At 38.7% G+C, this 26,056-nt stretch overlaps 1 protein-coding gene across 5 annotated transcripts in view; it reads left to right on the top strand.

The window, feature by feature from the left end:
- LOC121280757 (WD repeat-containing protein 7) overlaps positions 1–26,056 on the top strand; it is a 767,874-nt gene that overhangs the window by 177,694 nt on the left and 564,124 nt on the right. For all 5 annotated transcript variants that reach the window (XM_041192924.1, XM_041192931.1, XM_041192938.1 and 2 more), the window contains one exon: positions 16,968–17,182. In XM_041192924.1, the coding sequence (XP_041048858.1) occupies positions 16,968–17,182 (215 nt within the window). The remainder of the gene's footprint in view (positions 1–16,967; positions 17,183–26,056) is intronic.

Here is a 26,056-nt window from a genome sequence, read left to right as displayed (position 1 = left end):
AGTCCGTCTGCCTTTAGGCTGAGGTAATAGCGCCGGCATTGCAACATACTGAGGTCAACCCTGGTAGGATGGCGGCTGCCAGTGAGACCTTAGTCCAGGACGTCACTGCACGGGGTCAAATCCATCGCTGATGCCACAGTTGGCTTCTAGCAGTGTGTACGCAAGAGGGTTGCAGGACATTTCAATGTCATTCCCACTACCCCTTCTCCTCAAGGAGTCAGCCTTAGGGCCCTTGGGCACCCACAGGGAGGAGGATCAGCAAATGCACACCCCAGGGCCATCCACCCAGGTAACTGTAGGAGTGTCCAGCCCGAGACCCTACCCACGTCCGCCCCAATCCACCCAACCGATTGACTGCAACTTTGCCCATTAGACTGCATGCTGTGCTCTCAGCTCAGGCGTAGGCATTCTCCTAACCCGCACTGCAAGGCTGCACTGTTAGCTTGAACCATGGTGGAGATTAGTTCAAACTGGAATGCTGACATTACAGGGTGCTGTGAGTGCCCCCCCTAGTAGACTGGTTCATGGCTGGCTTTAACAATGAGATTGTACAACTGTTCTGCAGCTCAAGACTTTGCAGCCTGTGCTGGTGGTGGGTTGAAAAGCTCTTCAGCGCGTAGTGGCACTTGATGCCTCTGCATCGCTTGAGGGGGCAGATAAGCTAGAAACCCGGCTCCAATCACATCAGTGACTGCATTTGAGCTGTCTCAGTTGCAGAGGAATGGTCACTTTGTATCAGGTGTCCCTAATGCGTGGCTGCTTCCCTCACCCACCTTGCCCCTTACCCCAAATGCTTGTGTACTATGTTCAACCGCAAAGCAGACCTTGCCCCCCAACCCCCCCATCAACAATTCATCTCAACCACAAGACAGCCCTTGCCTCCCCACCACAAGTCACCTCAACTACCGTTCTCCCCCCTACCATCCACCAATGCGCTTCAAGCTTGAAGTCCAACTTGCGACCCTGGTGAGCGCTGCACATCGTTGCTGTGTACTCACCTCTGAGCACCCCTCAAAGTGAGGCCACCAAGTGCACTCCTTTTATATGCTGTTGTGAAACATGTTGACGTGCCTTCCCACCGATGTGGATGGACGATCCAGCCCCCAGCTGGAGGGGGGGAAGAGATGGCTCTGGTGGGCTGGCCTAATAACGATATGCAGATGTATTACATGAGGTTCCCGACATCTGACAGTGGGAAATGCGGCCTGCCATTGGCGGGCTGAGTGGATAATCGCAAACTGGTTTCATGCAGTTGTGAAACCGATTGCGCCATATTGTCCGCTCACGCCTGGCAGACACGAAAGATCCCGGCCTATGTTCCTGCCTCGACAAATGGTGGCAGTTCTGAGCATTGCCAGCAGTTTGAATTTTTATTTAATTGAAGACCTAATTATACCACTGTTATGGCAATTTGTCAAGTAACTGGTCAGTAGTTTCTTTGATAAATACCGTTTGTGTAGTGCTCAGCTGTGTCAAAAGAACAGAACAAATCCAAAGGATTTTGCAACTGCCAATCTTAATTGGTATTCGTTAGGCTTTTTAAAAGGATGCAAAATAGCTTTTTTTCACATTGTCATGAAATCCATTGATCTGAGAGTCCTGGATGCTAAATTAGCTGTGTGTGGAGATTGTAACATTTTAAGTACCAGATATTCCAATGCTTGTTACATTGGTTCCTGCCTAGTAACAAGGGTGGGACCCTCAGAGTGTTTTGAAAGGTTACCAGAACAGTTAAGGGTCAGTGTACAACTCTTCTTGAGTTGGTCAGTTTGAGGAGAGTCAGAACCAAGGGGAAGAAGCTCCATGGAGCCGAAGTGTTGCTCTTAGCTCTGAGGAGCTGAGAAGAGGGCTAAGGGGAAACCCTGGTAATTGAAACGGGCTCGGGGAGCCCTGGGAATAAGTTATAGCTGGATACAGCTGGAAGGCAGGAGGTCAGAGAAACTCAGGAGTAGTGCCCACTTAGTGAAGAGCAGAAATTATGCCAGTAAGTTGAGGCTGAAGTGCAGACTCAAGAATCCAGGAAAAAAGCATCTTGGAAGATGGGATTGAAACCCTGTGAGGTGGGCCATTGTGAAAGCCGTTTGAGTGGGAGCAATTTTTGGAGAGAATTCAAAGGAGAAACCTTCGAAAGTGAAGCTGGGAATCCTTTGTGGAACAGATTTTCAACAACATTGTTTGACTTGGTGTTTACTGATGCCTGGATGGGTTCTTGAGAAATCCATGGACTCTGTCTTGGTTGCAACTATCGTTTACTCTGTAGTGTGGTGTGCTCGGCCACATTTTGTCTTTTAATTCACATGTACTTCATACTTACCTTGAATGCCAGGGTGTAAGATATATAATGTAAATTGTTTTAACTTTCTGAACTTGTATAGTAAATTGTTATGACACAGCAGGTGATATGTGCCAGGCAGTTCAAATCCATGAGGGAAACTTGATTGCGCAATCACAATGGTTTTGCCATTTGTACCTATTTCAAGATGCGTGCTCTGAATTCAGAAGTAATAAGTCCACCAAGACTTGAGATTTTTTTAAAAACAAAAACAAAAATGTTTATTAACAAAAGAAAAGATTGCAAGCACATATCTAGGTCTACAAATTACTTCTATAATAACTCCTAAAATGCCTAATTAACCTGACTCCCAGTTACAACCCCTTTATGGCAAAAGGCCAAAAATAGATTTTTAAATTTTAAACACATCCAGAAAATTAACATCACCCTGGACAGTGGAATTCAAAATGGCTCCCTCCAGCTTCAGTTTCTGAAAACAATAAGCTTATGCAGAAATGTTGGAGGCTTCACACACTTCTGTTAGGTGTTACAATGCCTTCCCCTGACCCACAGCCTCATTCTGCTTTATATATGTTTCTCCCTTTTTAATATGTAAATTCCAATTTTTCCAATCCGCCTTCATCTGCCTAAAATTGCAAATTCCCTTTACACCTTACATGCTAAGACCCCAACCATGTTTACTCATTACTATATTAAAGACACTTCTACACCTTACTCCTTTTGTTAACTACAACTTGAAGTCTGCTTGAAAATGTAATTGAATCACACACACACAACACAACCCCCCATAAACTTACTTTAGAATAAACATGAAAAATATTATGAAAATGATTATACTCTCATAGCACTTTCCTCCTTTTTGCAAAATGAGCCGTCATAATTTAAAAAGACCGCTTCATTTTCTTAACCTATCTTACACTATCTACTAATCAACGTACACACACTATTAGATTAGCAGATACATGCATTACATAATAAATATATATTAAATCCTTGGTATCAACAGAAACCATTTGAGTCCAGTGTTCAGGTTTTAAATGTCCAATTACCTTTTGAGCTTTAAACTCTCGATAATGCATCCGCAATTAGATTGTCTCGTCCAGCCACATATATAATTTGTAAATTAAATGGTTGCAGTAATGAACTCCATCTGAATCGCCTTGCACTTTGGTTTTGAAATCTGTCCAGAAACTTTAAAGGTTTGTGGTCTGTATAAACAGTTGTTTCTGATGAGTTGTTTGCAATGTAAACTTCAAAATGCTGCAATGCTAACACCAGATCCAGAGTCTCCTTTTTGATCATTGAATATTTTCTGTGTTGTACATTCAACTTTTGTGAAAAATACCCTGTTGGTTTCTCATTTCCAGTTTCATTTTCTTGCAACAGTGCAGCCCCAATGCCTTTCTTGCTTGCATCAATGGCCAACATAAATTGCTTGGCATAATTGGGTACTGCCAAAACTGGTGTCATAGTCAATACAGCTTTCAAACTGTCAAATGCCCCCGACACCTCTGTGTCCATTGAAACTTCTTGTTCTTTTTTAATAGTTCAGTTAATGGGGCAACCACACTGCTAAAATTTGTTATAAATTTCCAGTAAAACCCACTCATGTCCAGAAATCTCAAAACTTCTGGTTATGTTGTAGGCACAGGGAACTCTGTGATAGCTTTGACTTTCACATCTCTTGGAGCCACTTTACCAAGTCTATGGCCTAGATATATAACTTGCGTTTTGCAGATTCATCAGCAGCCAAGTTCATCACCAAATTAGCTTCCTGTAATTGACTAAAAAATTCTTCCATATGTTTTAAATGCTCCTTCCATGTTTGACTGAAACCTATCAAGTCGTCAATATAAACAGCTCAATTGCTCAGTCCTGCAATTACTTTGTCAGTCTTTGAAATGTTGCAGGTGTATTTTTCATACTAAATGGCATGACTTTAAACTGATATAGTCCATCTAGCGTCATAAAAGCCGATATCTCCTTTGCTCGCTTCAATAAGGGTACTTGCCAATAACCCTTCAGCAAGTCAATCTTTGTGATAAACTTTGATTGCCCCTTTCTCTCAATGCAATCTTCCAGCTGTGGTATAGAATATGAATCCACTTCTGTCACTGCATTCACCTTTTGAACTTCCACCCACAGTCTTTGTGTTCCATCTGGTTTCAGTACCATCACAATAGGCAAACTCCAGTTACTGCAGTTAGACTAAGTGATGTCATTTTGAAGCTTGAATTCAATTTCTTTCTGTACTTGTGATAACTTTGCTGGATTTAATTTATTAAGATGTCAGCTTATTGAAGATGAACCTTCTACACTCACATCAAGTGTAGTTAAATTTGTCCTCCCCGCCTATTCCCACAAATAGCTTTGTGTGACTGCAATAACTTCTCCAAATCACTTTGACACTTGTCTGGAAGGTAACTCAATATTGCATCTAAATTTTGAAGTGCCCCCACATTATCCAATTTGATCAGAGGAAAATCAGTTTCAGAATCCTTCATTTCTACTTCTTTCTCCTCATCTACCACCACTAATACCTCCTTTTGGCCCTCTTCCCTGTCAAAGTACTTTTTAAGCATATTTACATGACACACCGTCTGCTTCTTTCTTCTGTCTGGAGTATTTATTAAATAATTTACTTCACTCAGTTTCTTTTCAATCCTGTAAGGCCGACCAAACCTTGCCTTTAACGAGTCACTCAATACTGGTAACAAAACTTAACACTTTTTCTCCAGAAGCAAAACTATGAGCTGTGACTGCCTTCACTTTCATCACTTACTGTGATATCTTTAAATGTTCCCTAGCCAGCTCACATGCTCTGTCCAATCTTTCTCTGAAGTTTGATACATAATCCAGGAGAGTAGTTTCTGAATTTTTACCCAACAATTTCTCATGAATCAATTTCAGTGGTCCCCTTACCTCATGACCATAGACTAAAACAAAAGGACTAAATCCAGTTGATGCATTAGGCACATCCCTAATAGCAAATAACAAGAATGGCATTCCCCTATCCCAACCTGTGGATAGTCCTGACAATACGCCCTCATCGTGGTTTTAAAGTTTGTTGCTATCTTTCCAAAGCCCCTTGTGATTCAGGATGGGAAGCTATTTTATCCCCAAATTGTTCATTACTTCTTTAAAAAGCTGTGACGTGAAATTTGAACTCTGATCTGATTGTATTTCTTCTGGTAAACTAAAAATTGAAAAAAATATTTAGTTAACCCTTCCACAATTCTCTTTGTTGTAATATTTCTCAGTGTTATCGCTTCAGGAGCCTTGAGGGAACATCCATTATTGTCAGTAAGTACTGATTTCCACTTTTATTCATAGGAAGGGGTCCCACACAATCAATCATGACCCGAGTAAAATGTTCCTCAAATGCCTGAATTGGAATTAAAGGTGCTGGCTTAATCACTGCCGGTGCTTTTCCTATCACCTGACATGTGTGACATGTTCTACAGAATTACACTTCTATGCAATCCAGGGCAATAAAAGTGTTTTTGTATTTTCACCTGTGCCTTTCTAATTGCTATATGTCTCTCCATTGGAATTTCATTAGCTATCCTCAGTATCTCATTTCTATATCCAAATGGTATAACAATCTGATACACTTCTTTCTATTATTCATCTACTGAAACCTGATACAGTTGCTACTTTCTCATTAATGCATTACCCTTAAGGTAATAACATTCTGGAATACATTCTGCCTCTGTTTCTGAGTAAGCTGTCCGATAACTGTTTTATTTGTGGATCCTTTTTCTATACCTTTGCCAACTGCCTTGAGCGAAACACCTCAGCTGTACTCTCTTTCATTCTTTCTTCCTGAACAACCTTATCAAAGATAGTGTCAGCTAATTGAACGTTAACACCTTTTCCCGCCTTTTAACTTCCTCTTCTTCCTGTTTTGGCCTATGAGCTTGTGATCTTCTTACCATACAATCTGGAAACAATCCAGGATGCTCACTCTGCAACATTTCTTTTGAAAACACCTCTAAAGGCTGATCAACTACCATAGGCATCACCTACATCTGTGACCCAGCTACATCATTCCCTAAAATAGGCAACTTTTCCACTACTCCAACAATCACGCCACCTGTTTTCCACTTACTCTTTAAGTTTACCTCCCACAATGGAATAGGTTTAGCATCTCCATGAGCCTCACTTATTATCACCTGTTCCTGCAATACTTCCTCTGAACAACAAATATCACTATCCCATAACATTAAGGATTGACTAGCCTCTTACAATTTGAATATCTTTCCCTGCTACACCCTGTACATATGGAAAAACTTCTCCCTCACATACAAAATCTTTAAGCATTTCTACAACCTGCTCCTCCAAACTCCCTTGGGTAAATTGTGAACACATTCCCACTTATTTACCTATCACTGATCCTTCCTGCTTTACCTGTACACAAACCACTGGTTTTTCCTGTGCCTGAACCTCAGAATCCACAGTACTTTTACTTCCAGAACTTTCCTGTATCCCAAGAATTCCAACAGATTTTCCCAGTAATTTTCAACACTTCGACTTCGTGTGCCCAACTTTATTACAATGAAAACACCTCAATTTTCGAATGTCACTTCTACCCTCAGCACCTTTCTTAGAAAAAACTTCCTGGGAATTTCCACTTCTCTCCCCTGATTACTCACTTTCCTTTCACCTTCCCACTTTCTATCCTTCTCTGATTTAAAAGGGTGACGGAAGAAAGGTTTGGATCTATGAACTAACTCATAATCATCAGCTAGTTCAGCTGCTTGTCTTACCACTTCAACCTTCTGTTCCTCCACATGAGTTCTCAAGTGAATTGAGTCTTTAAATTCTTCCAAAGGAATTACTTCTCTAAGAGCTGCATATTTGTCTCTATCTTTAATGCCCATATTCACTGGTCAAAATTACTTTCATTTACTCTCTCAGACTCAGTGTAAGCTTGCTCAAGATGTTGCCTTATATTCCTAGATTTCTGCCTGTATGCCTCAGGAACCAACTCATATGCACTAAAAATAGCCTTTTTTTTACCACATCATAATCCACCAACATTTCTTCTGACAGTTAAGGGTAAACCTCATGTACTCAGCCACTAAACAAGACTGTAAAAGCAATACCCAGTTTTCTTCTGGCCATTTTGTCTGTTTAACTATCTTCTCAAATGACATAACCATCGCCTCTACATCTCTTTCTTCAAGCTTCGGAAGTACTTGCACAAATTTAAACGTCTTGCCCCCGTGTTTTTGGATGAAGGCTTTTTCATCATTATCTGAGATCTCTTTGTTAAAGTCCAGCTTTTTAAGTTGGTATTCTCTGTCTCTTTCCTTCACCCTCTCTTTCATTGCTAACTTTTCCCTTTGGAGATCAATTTTTTGCATTTCCAATTCTCTTTGAAATATGCTCTTTTTCTTTCTTTTTCTGCTGCCTCTAAACCATGTTTACTCGTTACCATATTAAAGACACTTCTACACCCTACTTCTTTTGATAACTTCAACTTGCAGTCTGCTTGGCTACAAAATGTAATACACACACAGACAGGTGAACAACACAACCCCCCATAAACCTACTTCAGTATAAACCAGAAAGATATTATGAAAATTATTATACTCTCATTACAAAATTTAGTTTCTGTTTATTTACAACCCGTGGAATCTTGTGGCTTTATTCCAAAAGCAGATGTCTTGAATCTCAACCTTTATCTACTTTAAACAAAACGTATTGGTCCCTCACCTGATCTTCCCCCATGTCCCCAGGGTCTGGTCAAGGATCGTAACAATATCTTTAGCAAGGCTAGAAAACTTAATAATCTTCAGACTTTCCAGATAACATTCCACTGCAGGTTTACAAAATGTAGCATGATTTAGTCGAGCAGATTAAAGTGCCTCATAGCTCAAGGCATTTGAACCTATGGCCGACCTTTGGTTTAGAAGTAAACATCCTCCTCCTGTGTTACAGGATCATGTGCATTATTTAACTTGTAATCTTGTTACAATGTCAAATAGATGCAAAATTATATCTTTTGGAGGAGAGGTAGACCTAACCTGGCTTTAAAAGAAAGAAAATCTTGCATTTATCTGACATCTTTCATAGCCACTGGATGTCCCAAAGCACTTTACAGCCCACTAAGTATTTTTGAAGTATAGTCATTATTGTAATGTAGGAACATGGGAGAAAATTTGCACACAGCAAGCTCCTACAGTCAGCAATGTGATATGACCATACAACTTTTTTTTCTGATACTCATTAAGTGGTAAGTATTGGCCAGTACATGGGGGTAATGCCTCTGTTCCTCTTCAAAATAATGCCAAGGGATCTTGAAATGTCCACCTCATCTGAAAGGTAGCACCTCTGATAGTGCAACCCTCCGTCAGTACTACACTGGAGTGCCAGCCCTGATTTTTGAGCTCAAGTCCTGGAATAGGATTTGAATCACAATGTTGTGATTTTGAGGTGAGAGCGCTGCTAACTCAACCATGGCTGACTAAGTTTTCCTTTTCTGGAAATAATGTTTCTGTTTTGATTATGAAAGATGAAAGACTAAACTTTCGAAGCACTTATTTTAATGCAGGAAAATGGAGAGACCTCTTAACCATTAGTTTTGAAGAGAATCAGAATGCAAGACTGAGAGATATTTTCCTCCAAGTTCCCACCTACCAAGAGAAGTATCTCAAATTTTTCTCCATTTGAATAATGTGTTTCTACCTGACTCTAAGAGGCTTCGAGACTAGACAAATTTTGGAAGAGATGACACTTGACATTAGCACAACTTAGTAAGCAACAAAAGTTATACTTAACAAAAGAAGGCAATCAGTATCCAAGTTCAGGTGATTCTTGCTTCCCACTGACTCCACCAGCTGCAGACGGCTCATTTTCTCACCAGTTTCCCACGTCTCTTCATTCCCTGAGAAACCAAAAATCCACCCATCTCAGCCTTAAAATATATTCAATGATGGAAGATCCATAACTGCCTGGGATAGAGCGTTCCAAGGATTCACGACCCTTTGAGTGCAGAAATTCCTCCTCATCTCAATCCTAAATGATTGGCCCTTTATCCTGAAACTGTGCCCCCCACCCCCGGGAATGCTGATTCCCTTGGGGTGAAAGGTGAATGGTGCGAATAAGCGCACAGGCAGTCGAGATTTGGATGACTTCAGGTTTCCTGAGTGTAGAATGAGAGTGCAATTGTATTCAAAAGTGATATTGCCATAGTTAGTTTTATGCTTTTAGTTACATAGTTAGATGTTAGAAAGTTGCCCTTTAATAGGTATAATTCAGAATATATATAAATGTATACTAATGTCTATAATGTTACTAGAACTTATTTTTAAAGTCGAATTGTAATGGGGTCTGTGTCTCTGTGTGTGTCTTAATTGGATTAAAGCCAGCTAGTCTGGGTGTGTTTATGTATAGAAAGAAGTAGGTTTGAAATGACAATTAGATAAACAGGGGGAAGTTTAGAAATATAGGTGTCAAGGGGGAAATTTGCATCTTTTAAACAAACCATTCAAAAGAATGGTAAAATCTTGCACCTAGCTGGGAGACACCAAGCAATGTGTTTATATTTCTATAAAATAGGTAGAATAAAGGATATTATTGTTCAGAGATACAATGGAAAATTTACATTCAAAGGAATGCTAGGTATAAAGGTAAAGGAGCTTGTGTGTGTAAGGCAGAGGCATTTAAGATCTAACTAGCCTATCAGCCTACAACAATGTCTGCAAAGGAATTTCAAAGAGCCTCATTTTGAATTTGTAAGGTCAAATATGCTTTGTCTGGTGTCTGTTTAAAGTCTGTGGGTTACTGTTGCCTTGGTGAAGATTTACCTGGGAGTGATTAATTTGGGGATTTGTTTAAAAGTTATTATGGTAGTAATTTGTAGACATGTATATGTGTTTAATTTGTTGTTAAATTAATAAATGGTTATTTTTATATAAAACGTCTCTTGAGGCTCGGTGGTCTTATTCTTGAATTTAGAGCCACGTCTCAAACATACCAATTGAAAATATAGGTTATGATAGTTGTTAAAGTTTCCCTCTGTCATTTAAATAACCCAGCCTTTACCAACTGTGTCATAACAACCGAGGGTTCTTGGCAGGATAATATTTGTAATTCCTTGATTGGTTTGAAATTCATAAATCTTAAGGTTACATGTACATGAGGCACTTTGAATTCAGGAGTTGGTGAGGTTTTTTATAAGTGGTGAGACGGCAAGATGGCTTTGGCAATTGCCAGGACTTGGCTGGGAGTAGAAGGTATAACCCTGATTGGGTTACAAAAAATATCCAAGAATAAGTTAGCAGAGTTGGCAGATAAGTTAAAATTAGGGTTAACTGTAGGGGTGAGGAAAGCAGACATAATTAAAGGTGTAACACAGCATTGACAGTTGGAAGTGACACCTGGCACTAATGAGTTACAGATGGATGTAGTGAGACTTTAGTTACAACTGAAGACACTTGAACTTGAACAAGCAAAGGAACTGAAAGAAGTTGAATTAGAAGCAAAAGAGAGAGAAACGGCATTTCAAAGGGAGCAAGTGGAAAGGCAGAAAGAAAGGAAGCTGGAACTGGAATTTCAGGCAAGCGAGAAGGATAAAGAAAGAGAGGCAAGGAAAAGAGAGAAAGAAAGAGAAGAAAAATACCTGCTTAAAAGGTTGGAAGTTGAAAAAGAGATCTTGGATTCCGAGGAGAGTCCTGATTATGAAAAAACCTTTAACCTAAAACCCAGTGGGGAGATGATTAAACTTGTATAAGTTTGAGGAAAAAGATGTTGAAGTGTTCTTTATTTCATTTGAGAAGATAGCTGAACAGATGAAATGGCCACAGAAAAACTGGACATTGTTGTTGCAATCCAAGTTGGTGGGTAGAGCGCATGAGGTATATGCTTTGCTACTGAAGAGGTATCGGTGAATAATGATGTGGTGCAGAAGGCTATTTTGCAGAAGGCATATGAGTTGGTTCCTGAGGCACAAAGGCAAAAATTTAGGAATATGAGAAAACAGCCTGGGCAAACTTATATTGAGTTTGAGAGAGTAAAAGAAAATAATTTTGGCCAGTGGATAAGGGTATTAAAATAGCGATAACATATAATGTGTGCAGTTCTGGTCGCCACATTATAGGAAGGATGTGATTGCACTGGAAGGGGTGCAGAGGAGATTCACCAGGATGTTGCCTGGGATGAAACATTTAAGTTATGAAGAGAGGTTGGATAGATTTGGTTTGTTTTCGTTGGAGCAGAGAAGACTGAGTGGGCGACCTTATCGAGGTGTACAAGATTATGAGGGGCATGGTCAGGGTGGATAGGGGGCAGCTGTTCCCCTTTGTTGAAGGGTCAGCCACAAAGGGGCATAAGTTCAAGGTGAGGGGCAGGAGGTTTAGGGGGATGTTAGGAAAACTTTTTTTACCCAGAGGGTGGTGACAGTCTGGAATGCACTGCCTGGGAGGGTGGTGGAGACGGGTTGCCTCACATCCTTTAAAAAGTACCTGGATGAGCACTTAACACGTCATAATATTCAAGGCTATGGGCCAAGTGCTGGTAAATGGGATTAGGTAGGTAGGTCAGGTGTTTCTCATGTGTCGGTGCAGACTTGATGGGCTGAAGGGCCTCTTCTGTACTGTAATTCTGTGATATGCAGTTCTTAAAGAGGTAATTCTTTTGGAAGCATTTAAAGATTCAATTCCTTTGGTAGTGAGAACTCATGTGGAGGAACAGAGGGCTAAAATGGTAAGACAAGCAGCAGAGGTAGCTGATGATTGAGTTAGTGCATAGATCTGAACCTTTTTTCCGTCATCCTTTTAAATCCAAAAAGGATAGAAAGTGGGAAGGTGAAAGAAAGACGGGTAGTCAGGGAAAAAGAGGAGTAGGTGGTAATTTCCAGTAAGTTTTTTCTCAGAATAAAAAAGATGTTGAGGGTAGGAGATTAAGGGTATTGAGATGTTTTCATTGTAATAAAGTTGGGCACACACAAGTTGAAGTGTTGGAAATTACTGGGAAAATCTGTAGGAATCATTGGGGTGCAGAAAAGTTCTGAAAATAAAAGTACTGTAGATTCTGAGGTTCAGCCATAGGAAAAACCTGTGTAGTGTGCGTACAGGTGAAACAGGATGAATCAGTGTTAGGTAAAGAAGTGGGCGTGTATTCACAATTTACCCAAGAGAATTCTGCTGGGCAAGTTGCAGAAATGTTTATAGACTTTGTGTGTGAAGGGAAAGTCTTTCCATGTGTACAGAGTGGAGTAGGTAAAGATGTTAAAATTTAAAGAGACACAGGGGTTCATCAATCCTTAATGTGGGATAGTGACATTTGTTATTCAAAGGGAGCATTGCAGAAGAGGGTAATAATAAGTGGGGCTCATGGAGATGCTAAACCTATCCCGTTGTGGAAGATAAATTTAAAGAGTAAATGTAAGACAGGTGAAGTTATTGTTGGCGTAGTGCAAAAATTGCCCATTGCAGGAGTACATTTTATTTTGGGTCATGATATAGCTGGGTCACAGTTTTGGGTGATGCCTGTAGAAGTGGTTTCAACAGAGGTGCTGCAGAGAAAGCATCCTGGATTGTTTCCAGATTCTGTGGTAACAAGATCAGAGGCTAATAGGTTGAAACAAGAAGGGCAAGCATTTCAAAGGCAAGAAGAAGGTGTTGAAATCCATTTAGCTGGCACTGTCTTTGATGACCTTGTTCAGCAAGAAAGACTACAGTGCAATTCAGCTGAAGTGTTTAATTCAAGGAGGTTAGTGGAGTTACAGAAAGATGATTTGCAATTAAAACAGTTATATCAGGCAGCTTACTCAGAAACAGAGGCAAATGTATTCCAGTATATTATTACCTAAAAGATGATATTTTAATGAGAAAATGGATGCCGAATCATGTCTGAGCAAATAAAAGCTGGAGTGGGGTGCATCAGATTGTTATTCCAGTTGGGTATAGAAATGAGATGCTGAGGGTTGCTCATGAAATTCCAATAGGGAACATTTAGGAATTAGGAAAACACAGTAAAAGATAGAGTTTTTTTTTTGGCCAGGATTGCATAGAGATGTAATCAAATTCTATAGAACAAGTCACACATCAGGTAATAGGGAAACCACAAGCAGTAATGAAGCCTGCACCTTTAATCCCAATACCAGCATTTGAAAAATCTTTTATAGGGTCATGATTGATTTTGTCGGACCCCTCCCTAAGACTAAAAGTGCAAATCAGTACTTACTGACAATAATGGATGTGTCTACCAGCTTTCCTGAAGCGATACGTTTAAGAAATATTACAACCAAGAAGATTGTGGAGGAGTTAACTAATTTTTTTACAAGGTATGATTTACCTAAGGAAATAGAATCAGATCAGGGGTCAAATTTCATGTCACAGATGTTTAAGGAAGTAATTAACAGTTTGGGGCTAAAACTGTTTAAGTCAACAGCTTACCATCTGGAGTCACAAGGGGCTTTGGAAAGATGGCATCAAACTTTAAAAGCTATGATAAGAGTGTACTGTCAGGATTATCCACAAGATTGGGATAGAGGAATTCCATTCTTGTTATTTGCTATTAGACACCCTCCTAATGCATCGACTGGTTTTAACCCTTTTGAACTAGTTTATGGTCATGAGGTAAGGGGACCACTGAAATTGATTCAGTACAAATTGGCGGATCAAAATTCAGAAACTATTCTTCTGGATTACTTATCAAATTTCAGGGAAAGATTGAACAGAGCATGAGTTGGCTAGGAAACATTTAAAGATGTCACAGCAAGTAATGAAAATGTAGCCAGACAAGAAAGCGCCAGCTTTCAGTTTTATTTCTGGAGAGAAAGTGCTAGAACTGCTACCAGTACTGGGTGATTCATTAAATGCAAGGTTTAGTAGACCTTATAGGATTGTAAAGAAATTGAGTGAAGTAAATTATTTAAAAAATACTCCAGATAGAAGAAAGAATCAGAGGATGTGTCATGTAAATATGCTTAAAAAACACTTTGACAGGTAAGAGGAGCAAAAAGAGTATTAGTGATGGTGGGTGATGAGAAAGAGGTAGAAGTACAGGACTCTGAAATTGATTTTCCTTTAATCAAATTGGATATTGAAGGGGTGCTTGAAAATTGAAATATTGAGTTAGCTTCCAAACAAGTGTCAAAGTGATTTGGAAATGCTATTGCAGTCACACAAATCTATTTGTGGGAATAAGTTGGGAAAGACAGATTTGGCTATACATGATGTGTCTGTACAGGTTTCATCTTCAATAAGGCAGCATCCTTATATATTAAATCTGGCAAAGTTATCATAAGTGCAAAAAGAAATTGACTTCATGATTCAGAATGACAGTTGATTTTTTTTTGATAGGGAGAGGGATGTCATGAAGAGATATTAATGTCCATAATGTTGTTAGAAATTATTTTTAAAGTGGAATTGTAGCGGAGACTGTGTCTGTGTGTGCCTTAATTGCATTAAAGCCACCTAGCCTGGGTGCTTTGATATATAGAAAGAAATAGGTTTGAAGTGATAATTAGATAAACATGGGGAAGTTTAGAAACATAGGTGTTTTGCATTTTTAAATAAACCATTCAAAAGAATGGGTAAAATCTTGCACCTAGCTGGGAGACACCAAGCAGTATGTTTATATTACTAATAAAATTGGTGGAATGAAAGAATATTATTAGGACATGTAACATTAAAAGCCTAAAGATGCAATGGAAAATTTACATTCAAAGGAAAAGCTAGGTATAAACAGAAAGGAGTTTGTGTGAAAAAGGCAGAGGCATTTAAGGTCTTACCAGCCTGTAAACCTACAACTGTGTCTGCAAAGGAACCAACTTGCAAGGAACCTCATTTTGAATTTGTAAGGTCAAATGTGCTTTGCGTGATGTCTGTTTAAAGTCTATGGTTTACTGTTGCCTTGCAGAAGATTTACCTGGGAGTGATTAATTTGGGGATTTGTTTAAAAGTTATTATGATAGCAATTTGTTGTTATGTATATGCATTTAATTTGTTGTTAAATTAATAAATGTTTACTTTATTTTTATATAAAAACCTCTTAAGGCTCGATAGTCTTATTCTTGAATTTAGAGCTGCATCTCAAACATACCAATTGAAAATATAAGTTACGACAATTGTTAAAGTTTCCCTCTGGGATTTAAACAACTCAGCCTTTACCAGCTGCTGTGTCATTACAATCCTGCCTGAATAAAGTTGCAATGGTATGATTTTCTCAGTGTTGTTGTTTCATAAATTGTCAAACTTTGAATATTTTAAAAAACATTAGAGATCTAAAATAAACTGAAATATCTAAACTTGACCAGTTAGTTTCTTGCAGAGATAGGAGTACCAATCTGTTCTGCTCCTGAAGGTGAAAAATAACTCTTCCAAAAACTCAAATAATGTGTCACAACATCGAGTGAAAATCCATCTATATTTAAGTTGTGAGTGCATCTCCAAGAATCATTTCCTTGGCGTAGCGTTATTTTGTTAACCTTATGATTCAAATACTGATTAAGTAGCCATTCTATTTAAAGGCAGAGCCATTCTAGGCATGATGAGATTAGTTAAATTTGTTGATAATCATCTTCTGGTTATTAATGAAATTGTAGATGCAAGAAAGATATTTGTTATGATTATGACTTTGTGTAATTGCAATTCAAGTGCAAAAATGGATTTGAAGTTGACCTTGCTTTGTGTTCAAAAGAATCTGAAAATTAACACTGCACAGCTGTGACTTTTATTTATAAGAACTACTAAATTGTAAACTGTTTTTCTTAACAAGAACTTCCTGGGTGTTCTAGCATATGGGACTAAGGCATGTCTACATAAAGAGATGTTTGGAAATCTATCTCCTAGTTATATCTTTGCTGTGCTTTCCATCTCTCCTTGATTTTTAACTGTTTCTTTCATTTTGTGTGCAGTGCTTCTTCAAAGTAAACTTGTTCAGACCCTCCCCACTTGCAATTCCAGTTCATTTGCCAGAATGCATTCTTACAGTCCAACCTCCCTCTTAGGTTAAAGACCACAAGAAGTAAGAAGCTGCACCGTTGCCATGGTCTTTTCTAAAGCTTGTGAGGTTTTTTTTTTAGAAAGTATTACAAATTAACTCTACCCAAGGTTTAATTGATGAAAATAAAACTTTGAGTGAAAATCTGCTGAACCATCCTAATTCTCCAATGGCTTATTTGATAACAAAACATGGGGGGAAGGGAGGAAGGAAGCATTGTTGATCATGAAAATATTGATCTCTGTGCATATTGACAGTTATGCATCTAGAGTCCAGATGCAGGCGCAAACTTGCATCCCTGGTCATTTGGAAAAATGAATATGTGAAAAATTTGGAGCTTTGTATGTAGGATGTATCTAGCAAAGAGTTTTAAACAGCAGCGCATTTTTTAACGTTCAGGTTTATAGAAAACTGCACTTAGAAAATGAAGTCACCAAATCTGCATTGGGGTGCATATATTTTATTTCATTTAGCACCATAGATTGTAACAATTTATGAAATTAAGGAAATGCTAGACTGAAACATATATGGCATGCAATATTTCAATGTAAAGAAGGAACAGAATTTGAAATGGATGGTCCCATTCCCTGTACCTTTCATAGGTAAAGTACAGTCAGCATCCATCATCATTCTCGATTTCATTGCATAAACTCCAGTTTTTAAGTGAGTGATAATAGTGACTACAAATAATGTGTCACATTTTTCTCTTTTTCCACAGGTGCATTAGACCGCTGTGTAATGGGAATTACTGCAGTGGAAATCCTGAATGCCTGTGATGAAGCTGTTCCAGCTGCTGTAGATACTCTAAGTCACCCAGCTGTAAACCTAAAACAGGCCATGACTCGACGGAGCCTCACCGCTTTGAAACATATGGCACACCACAAGCTGCAGACGCTTGCTACCAACCTTTTGGCATCTGAAGCTGCTGATAAGGTATTTTAAAAATCTAACACCATTCCCTCTGCAACTGTATTTTTTAGTAAAATATTACAAAATGCCTCATTCTAATTGAAATTGATTCATTGCTAATTTTCATAAATGTGCCTGAAATGCCTTGATGGGCAATGCAGAATTTTTTATTGATGAAGACTAAAGCAGGCATCACTAAGACTGAAGAAAATGGGATAAATCAATAAATGATGCTAAGCTTGGATAATGATGCTGTATATTGAGGAAGAGAAAACTGAAGGTGGTGATGAGTTTTGTAATTTTGGGAGTCAGGCAACTGATTAGTTAACTGGTACAATGTATTTGGATCTCAGAGCAGTGAGAATGTAGTGATGGTATATTTGGAGCATAGAAAAGAAAAAGGAGCATTGATCATGAGCAATACCTGCAGACGTCTACATCACTCTCTTTGAGCTATTGCAACATTTTAAATGAGCGCTGAACTTGTGTTGATTTGTATCTCATTTTGTCTGCATTGTACAGAATATGGAAAATATTATTTCTAATGACAAAGCAGGAAAACGATGTGGTTCATTCTTTAGCACTAAAATGAGTTGTAAATGTATGTTTTTAAAAGAAATTCAGCAAGTTTGCAATACAGCATTGATCTACATCCTTTAGGTGACCTGGTTGATGTTTATTCACAGCCTGCATTATAAGTAGTGTTACAATTACTTTTATTTTCTGCTGTGAATTTTTAATAGCATTGTTTTATAGTGCAATTAGAGATAATAGCATTGGAAATGGCAAACATTACTCAGGCTTCCAAACATGGATCTATATGGCCTTTAAAGGCCTGTTGGGGTCTGGAGCAGCTTCAGTTATGTCTTCACCTATGTGAGAACAATTATGAAGATGAAGGGTTAATCACAATGAAAAATGGATGCCATGATCATGGATTTTGCAGTAATTCTGTGCAGATATTAAAACTACAGCTGAAAAGCATGAAATATCTTGGAAAATAGAAGAAAATTGACATCCTATTGGTGAGCAGTGTTTCCTGCTTCTGCGAAGAGACTCTGCCTTGGAAATAATGTTTAAAATAGCTCATGAAATAGATGTCAAGAAGCTCTCAGACTGTGAGCAGATGAGTTCAACTTGCAAGATTTCGAGAAGTCATGCCTTAAGAATTTATAGGAATGAAGTATTGGTTTTGATCCCCTTGGGGAAGTGGGCACTATATTTTGCACCACTCATAAATGCAGAGGTTTTATCAAATGTCAGGTGTACAGTTTCTTGAAAAATGGGTTTTTGTTTTACAGGATGTTGGAAAATCCCAAGGTTAAATGTTGAGTTTTGTTTTCAGTTGACTTAAAATTCAAGCCTACAAAATCTCTTTGCCATTGCAAAACCCATGCCATATGGTGAAATTGCGTTTGCCATCATTACACCACTGAAATTGACAGCAACTTCTGGAGTTGGCGCAAGAAGCTATTGTCAGTGATCCTATATTACTCCAGAGGGTGCTTTGTTGAGGTCCCCATAGAGTACAATTGCTAAGCAGTGAATTCATGAAAGTCTTAAATGCTGTTAGTATTGCTGTGAAACCTTGTTGAATTATAACTTGGTTTTAATGGTGTACCAACTTCATAATTACTACTAAATGTCCTCACTGGTCTTGAAAAGCCAATTTTTTGTTTGTGGTTTGTCATATTTTTCCATAATGATATAATATAAATTTTAGAACTTTATTTAGCTTTTATCTTTAGCCAATCACCATTTATTTCACTACCTGAAAATGTAAATTAAAAGTTGAGGGATTTTAATTGTTTTTAACTACCTGGTTTGCTGTGAGAGTGCTGCAATGTGATTGGCTGCTTACCTGCATGGTGACATCATTGCTGTTGTACACTGAGAGATTTTCCTTGACTTGACAACAGATTTAAACTTCTATTGGAAAAGGGGAAAAGCATCCCATAGAAATCATTAGATCTTAGTGGTCAGCTTTGTTCAAGGTCAGCTGTGCATGTCCTTGCTTCACTACTGACTGCAACATCCGGGCTGTTTTTCTCTCTCGGGTTATTTAGTTGAAGAAGCCTCGATTGTTTTTTTTAACATTACCTAAAGTGTTAAGTGTATTTTATTTGGAACGTCATATTCAGTTAGTGGATTTTAAAACATACATTTTCTAATACTGCAGCAGTTCTAACTCAGCAATTGAATATCTTTGTTTGGGTTGAGCCTTAGCTCTGTTATAAATAGATTGTGATACAAATTGTTACAGTTTCTTACAAAACAGAAATGATTAGTCCAGAAAAAAATACAGACTACTGAAAGATTAAATAATTTTTCTGCATGCTATGTCTCTTGCCTAGATTTCCCACCATTCAAATGAGATTTCACATTTATTCATTGTAGATGAGCTTGATCATGTCTGTCCATACACACACGGGCACTTTTTTTTGCAGGAGTCAGTAGATAATAATTGGGCAAGAACACTGACTACCATCTCCTGATTGCTTTTTCCTCTTTCCTACCCCCCTCCCCTTTTGACCTGGGATATTAAATGCTGAAGCCAATTATAGTGGCTCCACCACCACCCTGGCTGAAGCTAGCCAACGGCAAACTGGTCAACTCTAAAACTTCACTGATCTGTAAGACTTAACACTAGTTCATGTGATGATTTGGGAGAGCTCCAGCAATCAGATGATTTTTTAAAAATATATGTTTAGGCAGTGCATGTGTGCTGTCTTGACAGCTTGGTGACTAGCATTAAAGAAGATAGTTGCTTTGAACATTGACAGGACTAGCCTGTCCTTCCATTATAATAGTTCATATATGTGCTTTCAGCTGTTTTTTTTACAGTGCCTTCTTGTCTTAATTTTTCAGTGGATTGTTTAGTAAATGCTGAGTAGTTTATGCAACCATCCCCACTGCATGAGGTTGTATCCAAGTTGATTTCCTTGCATTTGAATATGAGTAGAATGCTTTGAGTGATGGAGGGTGAGGAAAATACTCCTGGAATTTCCTTGAAATTTTCATCAAAACAATGGCATAGTATGGTGTAATGCCAATTTCTAGCACAAAAAGATCCAGGAAATTTGCATATATCTGACTTGCACTGTGTTTCCACCATCATTTGTAATGATTCAGCAAAACCTCCAGAGTTTTACTCATTAACATCATAATCTATGCAAAAGAATGTAGGTTTCCTGCGTTTATGCCAGTTGAGTGGGCTGCGGTTTAAATCTAAAATTTTACGTGCATCAGAACCCAAAGTCATATTTCTGTTGTTTAACATTTTGTAGAATAATACAGCATAGAATGAGGCCTTTTGACCCCTTTTACCTGTGCCAGCTCTTTGAAAGATCTATCCACTTTCCTGCTCTTTTCCCCATAGTCCTGCAAATTCTTCCTTTTGAAATATTTATCCAATTTCTTTTTGAAAGTTGCCATTTTTGCTTCTACCACCCTTTCCAGCTGTACATATTGATGTGTAACACCTGCCCTTTTACCTCCTCCCTCCTCACTGTCCAGGGCCCCAAACACTCCTTCCAGGTGAAGCAGTGATTTGCCTGTGCTTCTTTCAAACTAATTACTGCATTCACTGCTCAAAATGTGGTGGTCTCTACACTGGGGATACCAAACACAGATTACGTGACCGCTTTATGGAACATCTGTGTTTAGTCTGCAAGCATTACCCAAGCTTCCAGTGGCCTTGTCATTTTAATTCTCCACCTTGCTTTTCACACTGGCATTTCTGTCCTCAGCCAACTGCACTGTTCCAGTGAAGCTCAACACAAGCTTGAGGAACTGTACCTCATCTTTCGGATGAGGTACTTTACAGCCTTCAGGCCTCAACATTGAGCTCAGAGCGCAATCTCAGTGTCTATTTTATTTCCTTTTCTTTGCTGTTTTTTTTTTCTTTCAGTCAGCAGCACATCTGCTCCAGGTGTATTTTTTGTTTCTTGTCCATCACCATTCACTTTGGCCTTGGAGGACTAAATCTTTTGTTATTCAATCTTTTTTGGCTTTCACTCAATAATACTTTTCTTTTGTCCTTGTCCCACTCGTCCCTTTGCTCAAAACCTATTACATTTCCAACTTTTCCCAGTTTTAATGAAGGACCATTGACCTGAAACTCTGTTTCTCTCCACAGACACTGCCATAACCTGCTGAGTATTTCCAGCATTTTCTGTTTTTATTTCAGATTTGCAGTACCCACATTATTCTGCTAGGATCTGACAGAAGAGGGAACTGATGCACCAACATGAGGATGGGCATACATTAATTGGTATCCATTGCCTTTAAACAAAGTACAGCTCAACAAAAGTATTTAAACCCAGGGCTGTCAGTTTTTTAAAAACAATATTACTTGAATGTTCAGAGAACCAAAAAGCCATGCAATATTCTGATATTCATCTTGCATGGCAGGCTAATGAGGGGCTAAAAATGAATAGTTTTATTGAATAACGATGATGGTCTTGTTAGATTTCAGTTATAAATTTATAGTTGATTTAACCTTATAGTTGATTTGCTTAAAACTAGTCGTCTTATTTAACTTGCAGTCATGCCAGAGAAAGTAACAGTTAGATAGACACAATATAGTTATCACATTAACAGGGTGTAGTACAATGTTTTGTTTGAAAGTTTGAGTGGAACTTCAGTTTAAAGAAAGAAGCATAGTGCTTATGCCAACTCAACCTTCTAGTGCTGAACAGTACAATGGTTTTTGTAGGAGCTACAAGTCATGCTACTGATCACTAATGTAATATTGGCCGGGGCACAGCAGGATTCAGGAGAAAAATAACTCTTAAAATGGGACTTGCTACATTGATTCCCGCCAATCATGCACGACTATTACTGTGGAAGTCTTCCTCCTGAAAGTGAACCAGAAATCATTTTTTTTCCTTTCTATATCCTATTAATATCTCGAGATTTTCAAATCCATTAATCTGTATTCACTTTAATCAAAATTTATTACCGACTCTTTGTATTTTACTTTGTGAGTCCTCTCTTAAAAATGACTGGCTTCCATTTTGAAACTTCTCCAATAATGATTAAATCTCCATGAGGCCATTTGACATCAATCGTGGATCATTGGTAGCATTCTTGCCTCTGACTCAGAATTAGGCTGCATTCCAGAGACTTGCATTTGCAATCGAGGCTGACACTCCTGTCCAGCACTGAGGGAGCGCTGCATAGTCAGAGATGCCATCTTTCTGATGAAATATTCAACTGAGACCCTGTTTGCCTTCTGAGGTGGGCGTAAAGAATTCATGGCACTGTTCTGAAGAAGAGCAAGAAAAGGATCCTCTGTGCCTTGGCCAATTTTTATCCCTCAACCAATGCCCCTAAAACCGGTTATTTGGTCATTATCTCATAGATGCTTGTGAGAACTTACTGTATGCAAACTGGCTGCCATGTTTGCAGCATTAATACTGTGACTACGTTTTAGAAAAATACTTAATTTTCTGCATAACACATAGGGACATCCTGATGTTGTGCAAGGTGCTATATAAATGCAAATATTTATTTCTGGCTTGCTGACTGTCTCGTTAGCTATCTCTATTTATGTCTTTCTTTCATTTCTTCACTGCTTGTTTTATCATTCAATCGTGAAATTTATCACTAGAAACATTAGGGATGGCATTTTTGGTGACCGGCATCATAATAAAAAATATGCGTACAGCATGAACTTTAATTTTATTTATAGGCCTTTTTTAAGTTGCTTTTCTATTAGTTGAGGAGCATTGAAGGATAGACACAATAAAGTGTCTGACTTTGCATTAATGTTTATATGATTGCCCCTCTCCTGGCTGTGGCACAAGCACAGTGGTGTCTCTATTGGACACCACTAAGTAGTTGATTTGAGGGATGGAAATGGGAGTAAAGGGCACCTGGCTCTACTTGTTGTAAGCACACTGTGACCATCCAGTTAAAATGCTGACCAGGAATATGCAGCACTGTTGTTTGGTGTGTAGGAAAGAATGCTGAAGTTAAATTAAGATCTCTCCCATAATGGCCCAGAATTTGTTCTAACTGGTCAATGAGTGCCCTACCCGACTCTTCCCCACCCCATCCCCCCCACATCCCCTCTGTTGGACTTTCATTTGCTCATTTAATCTCTCTGATATTTTGCACTGCAAGTTGCTTCAACTGCATGATGGAAACAACCTTTCACCCTCTTAGTGACCTTACTGAATAGGGTAAGCAACTGTGTAGTTTCTTGACCAATCAGATGGAATGATTGTGAAATTAACAGCTTAAGAACGGAGAAGGAACTGCATGTTAAAATCGAGGAATTTAATGTCGAATCAAGTACAGGAAGAGAAATAGAGAGGGAAAGCAAGATTGGATCAAGCATGAGAAACAAGAGACAGAAAAGTTTAAAACAAAAATGCATTTCATTAAAAATCTTGAAGAACGATTAAAACCTGATGAAATGAGATCCTGGACATAATGGTTAATTTTCAGTACTGTAGGTTTTGATATACCACTACTTTTCTTTGTTCTTTGTACTCTTAGTAGGAGTAGTTACAAGCAGCTGCGGCAGCAGTAAGATTCGGTGGGGGTTACAGATTACTCAAAAGAGCCAAGGAATCATGGTCAGTCTCTCAGTACTGCACCGGATTGCCAGTCTGGATTCCGTATGCAAATTACAAAAACAAAAAACTGCGGATGCTGGAAATCCAAAACAAAAACAGAAATACCTGGAAAAACCCAGCTCTGTTGAAGGGTCATGAGGACTCGAAGTGTCAACTTTGCTCTTCTCTGCCGATGCTGCTAGACCTGCTAAGTTTTTCCAAGTCTTTCTGTTTTTGTTCTGTATGCAAGTGTCTGAAGTGAGGTTGGATCCAGAGTCAGAGGTGACAGTGCTAGCAATGACCTACCGTTGAAATGAAATGACCTCGTGAAGATTTAACTATCATGAATTGAGAAATGACAGACCAATAGTTCAAATATAGCAGATAAACAGAATAAGTCAACATATGAACCATAACAGATGAGGTTGGTTTACTGATCCTGGATCAAATGCACATACAAATGAGGTGAGATGGTTTGTTCTCGGTGGACTGCGGCAACAATCTCTTCAGCTTTGACTTCCTCTTGAGTTGGTTAGAGATGTTAAGCTGAAGCTAGCATTGATCCATATCTGAATGCCCTTCCCCCTCTGTGGATTTTCCCTACCCGGTACCCGTTTATATATCATATCTTTGGGGCTGATGGATACCTCATGTCAATCATGCATTCAATTATATTGTTCCACCTAATTATATAGGATTACATAGGAAAAAAATGGCACAGAAACAGACCATTTCCCCCTGTGGGCATATACCTCAACTGTGCTCAAACTGTATCCTCTTCAAAAACAACCCATTGTTTTGTTACAATTTTGCTTGACAATTACATAGGATTTATGGCATAGTAACAGGCCATTCAGCCCAACCAACCCACATGAGCTTCCTTCACATATCTTTCTCATCTAAAATCTATCATCATTACCCTCCAGTCCCTTCTCCTTCGTATGCTCATATGCCTCACTTTGAGCCAACCACTTCCTGTTAAATCACATATTTGCTCTTGGCTAAAGTTGCATTAGTATATAACGTTTTCATTCTGTTCCCCTTTGAAAAATCACATGCAGACTGAAATTGCTATTATGTTAAGTAAATAACTAAGTACATGCTTTATCTAGTTTGTCAGATCTACAGTGTCCTTTTATTTTGGAGGATCCAATGACATTTAATCAAAATTAATGGTACTTACAGAAAGCTTATGAAGACAGAAAAGATTTGTACATTCAAGTGTGATCAACAAAGTAGTTTTTGTAATCACCATAAAACCCTTAAATACTGCTCATTTCTCTAGGGTAGAAACAGTTTAAAAACAAAGGCCTGTAGTATGGTTCTGATTTTTATGCAGCCTTGTCTTTGATATGTATTGAAAGACATCAATAGGATAAAGACTGTCCAAATCAAATGACTGAGAAATCCAGAGAAGTAAACTTTTTGTTTTGGCTGTATGGACTCCCCAAAAAATTTCATTCCTGACCCACTTCAGAACTTAACATGATTTTTTTTATTATTCATTCATGGGACGTGGACAGTGCTGGCTAGGCCAGCATTTATTGCTCACCGCAAGTTGCCCTTGAGAAGTTGGCGGTGAGCTGCCTTCTTGAACCGCGCAGTCCATGTGATGTAGGTACACTCAGTGCTGTTACAGAGTGAGTTCCAGGATTTTGACACAGTGACAGTGATACATTTCCAAGTCAGTGAGTGGCTTGGAGGGGAACTTCCAGGTGATGGTGTTCCCCTGTATCCGTGAATTTAACTGTCCAAAAAGGCTGACTTTGTTAATATATAGTATGAGCAAGCTTCCAGTTGATTACTAGGTGAGGGTCACCTCGCTTGTTAAAGTAGTGGTTTTGTGTGTTATCTGGAGCTGAGTGGTAAGAACTCCAGCCCTCAGTATTGGTTCTATTCTCCTAAGTCTGTCAAAGAGCCAGATGCCCTGGAGTACTTTGGGCCTAATTAGCTCAGAGATTATATTACGAAGGCTATCACAGAAGATTGAATTTCTCATTACTCAGCATATTATCTTGAACCCAACCTGATCCCAAAGAGACTTCTTCCACAAAGAAGACAGCCACAAATTGGTCTTTAGATATCACCATACTATTTTCATGGGAGAGTCCATAAAGAAAAACACATATCAACCCATAGTTCTGGCCAGATTCTCTGCATAATTATTTATTACATTGTTGACCCCCTCAACGGATGATAATTCAACCCCCTTTTAAATATATCAACTGACTCTGTATTAACTATATTTTCTGAGTTTCTGTCCCATGTATTTAAAACCCATTCTAAAAGAAAATAAAGATTTGCAAAAGCACTAAACATTAATGGAATACCT

The sequence above is a fragment of the Carcharodon carcharias genome, chromosome 1 (assembly GCF_017639515.1).
Source record: "Carcharodon carcharias isolate sCarCar2 chromosome 1, sCarCar2.pri, whole genome shotgun sequence".
Taxonomy (NCBI): Eukaryota; Metazoa; Chordata; class Chondrichthyes; order Lamniformes; family Lamnidae; genus Carcharodon; species Carcharodon carcharias.
This window is presented reverse-complemented; position numbering and strand designations above follow the sequence as displayed.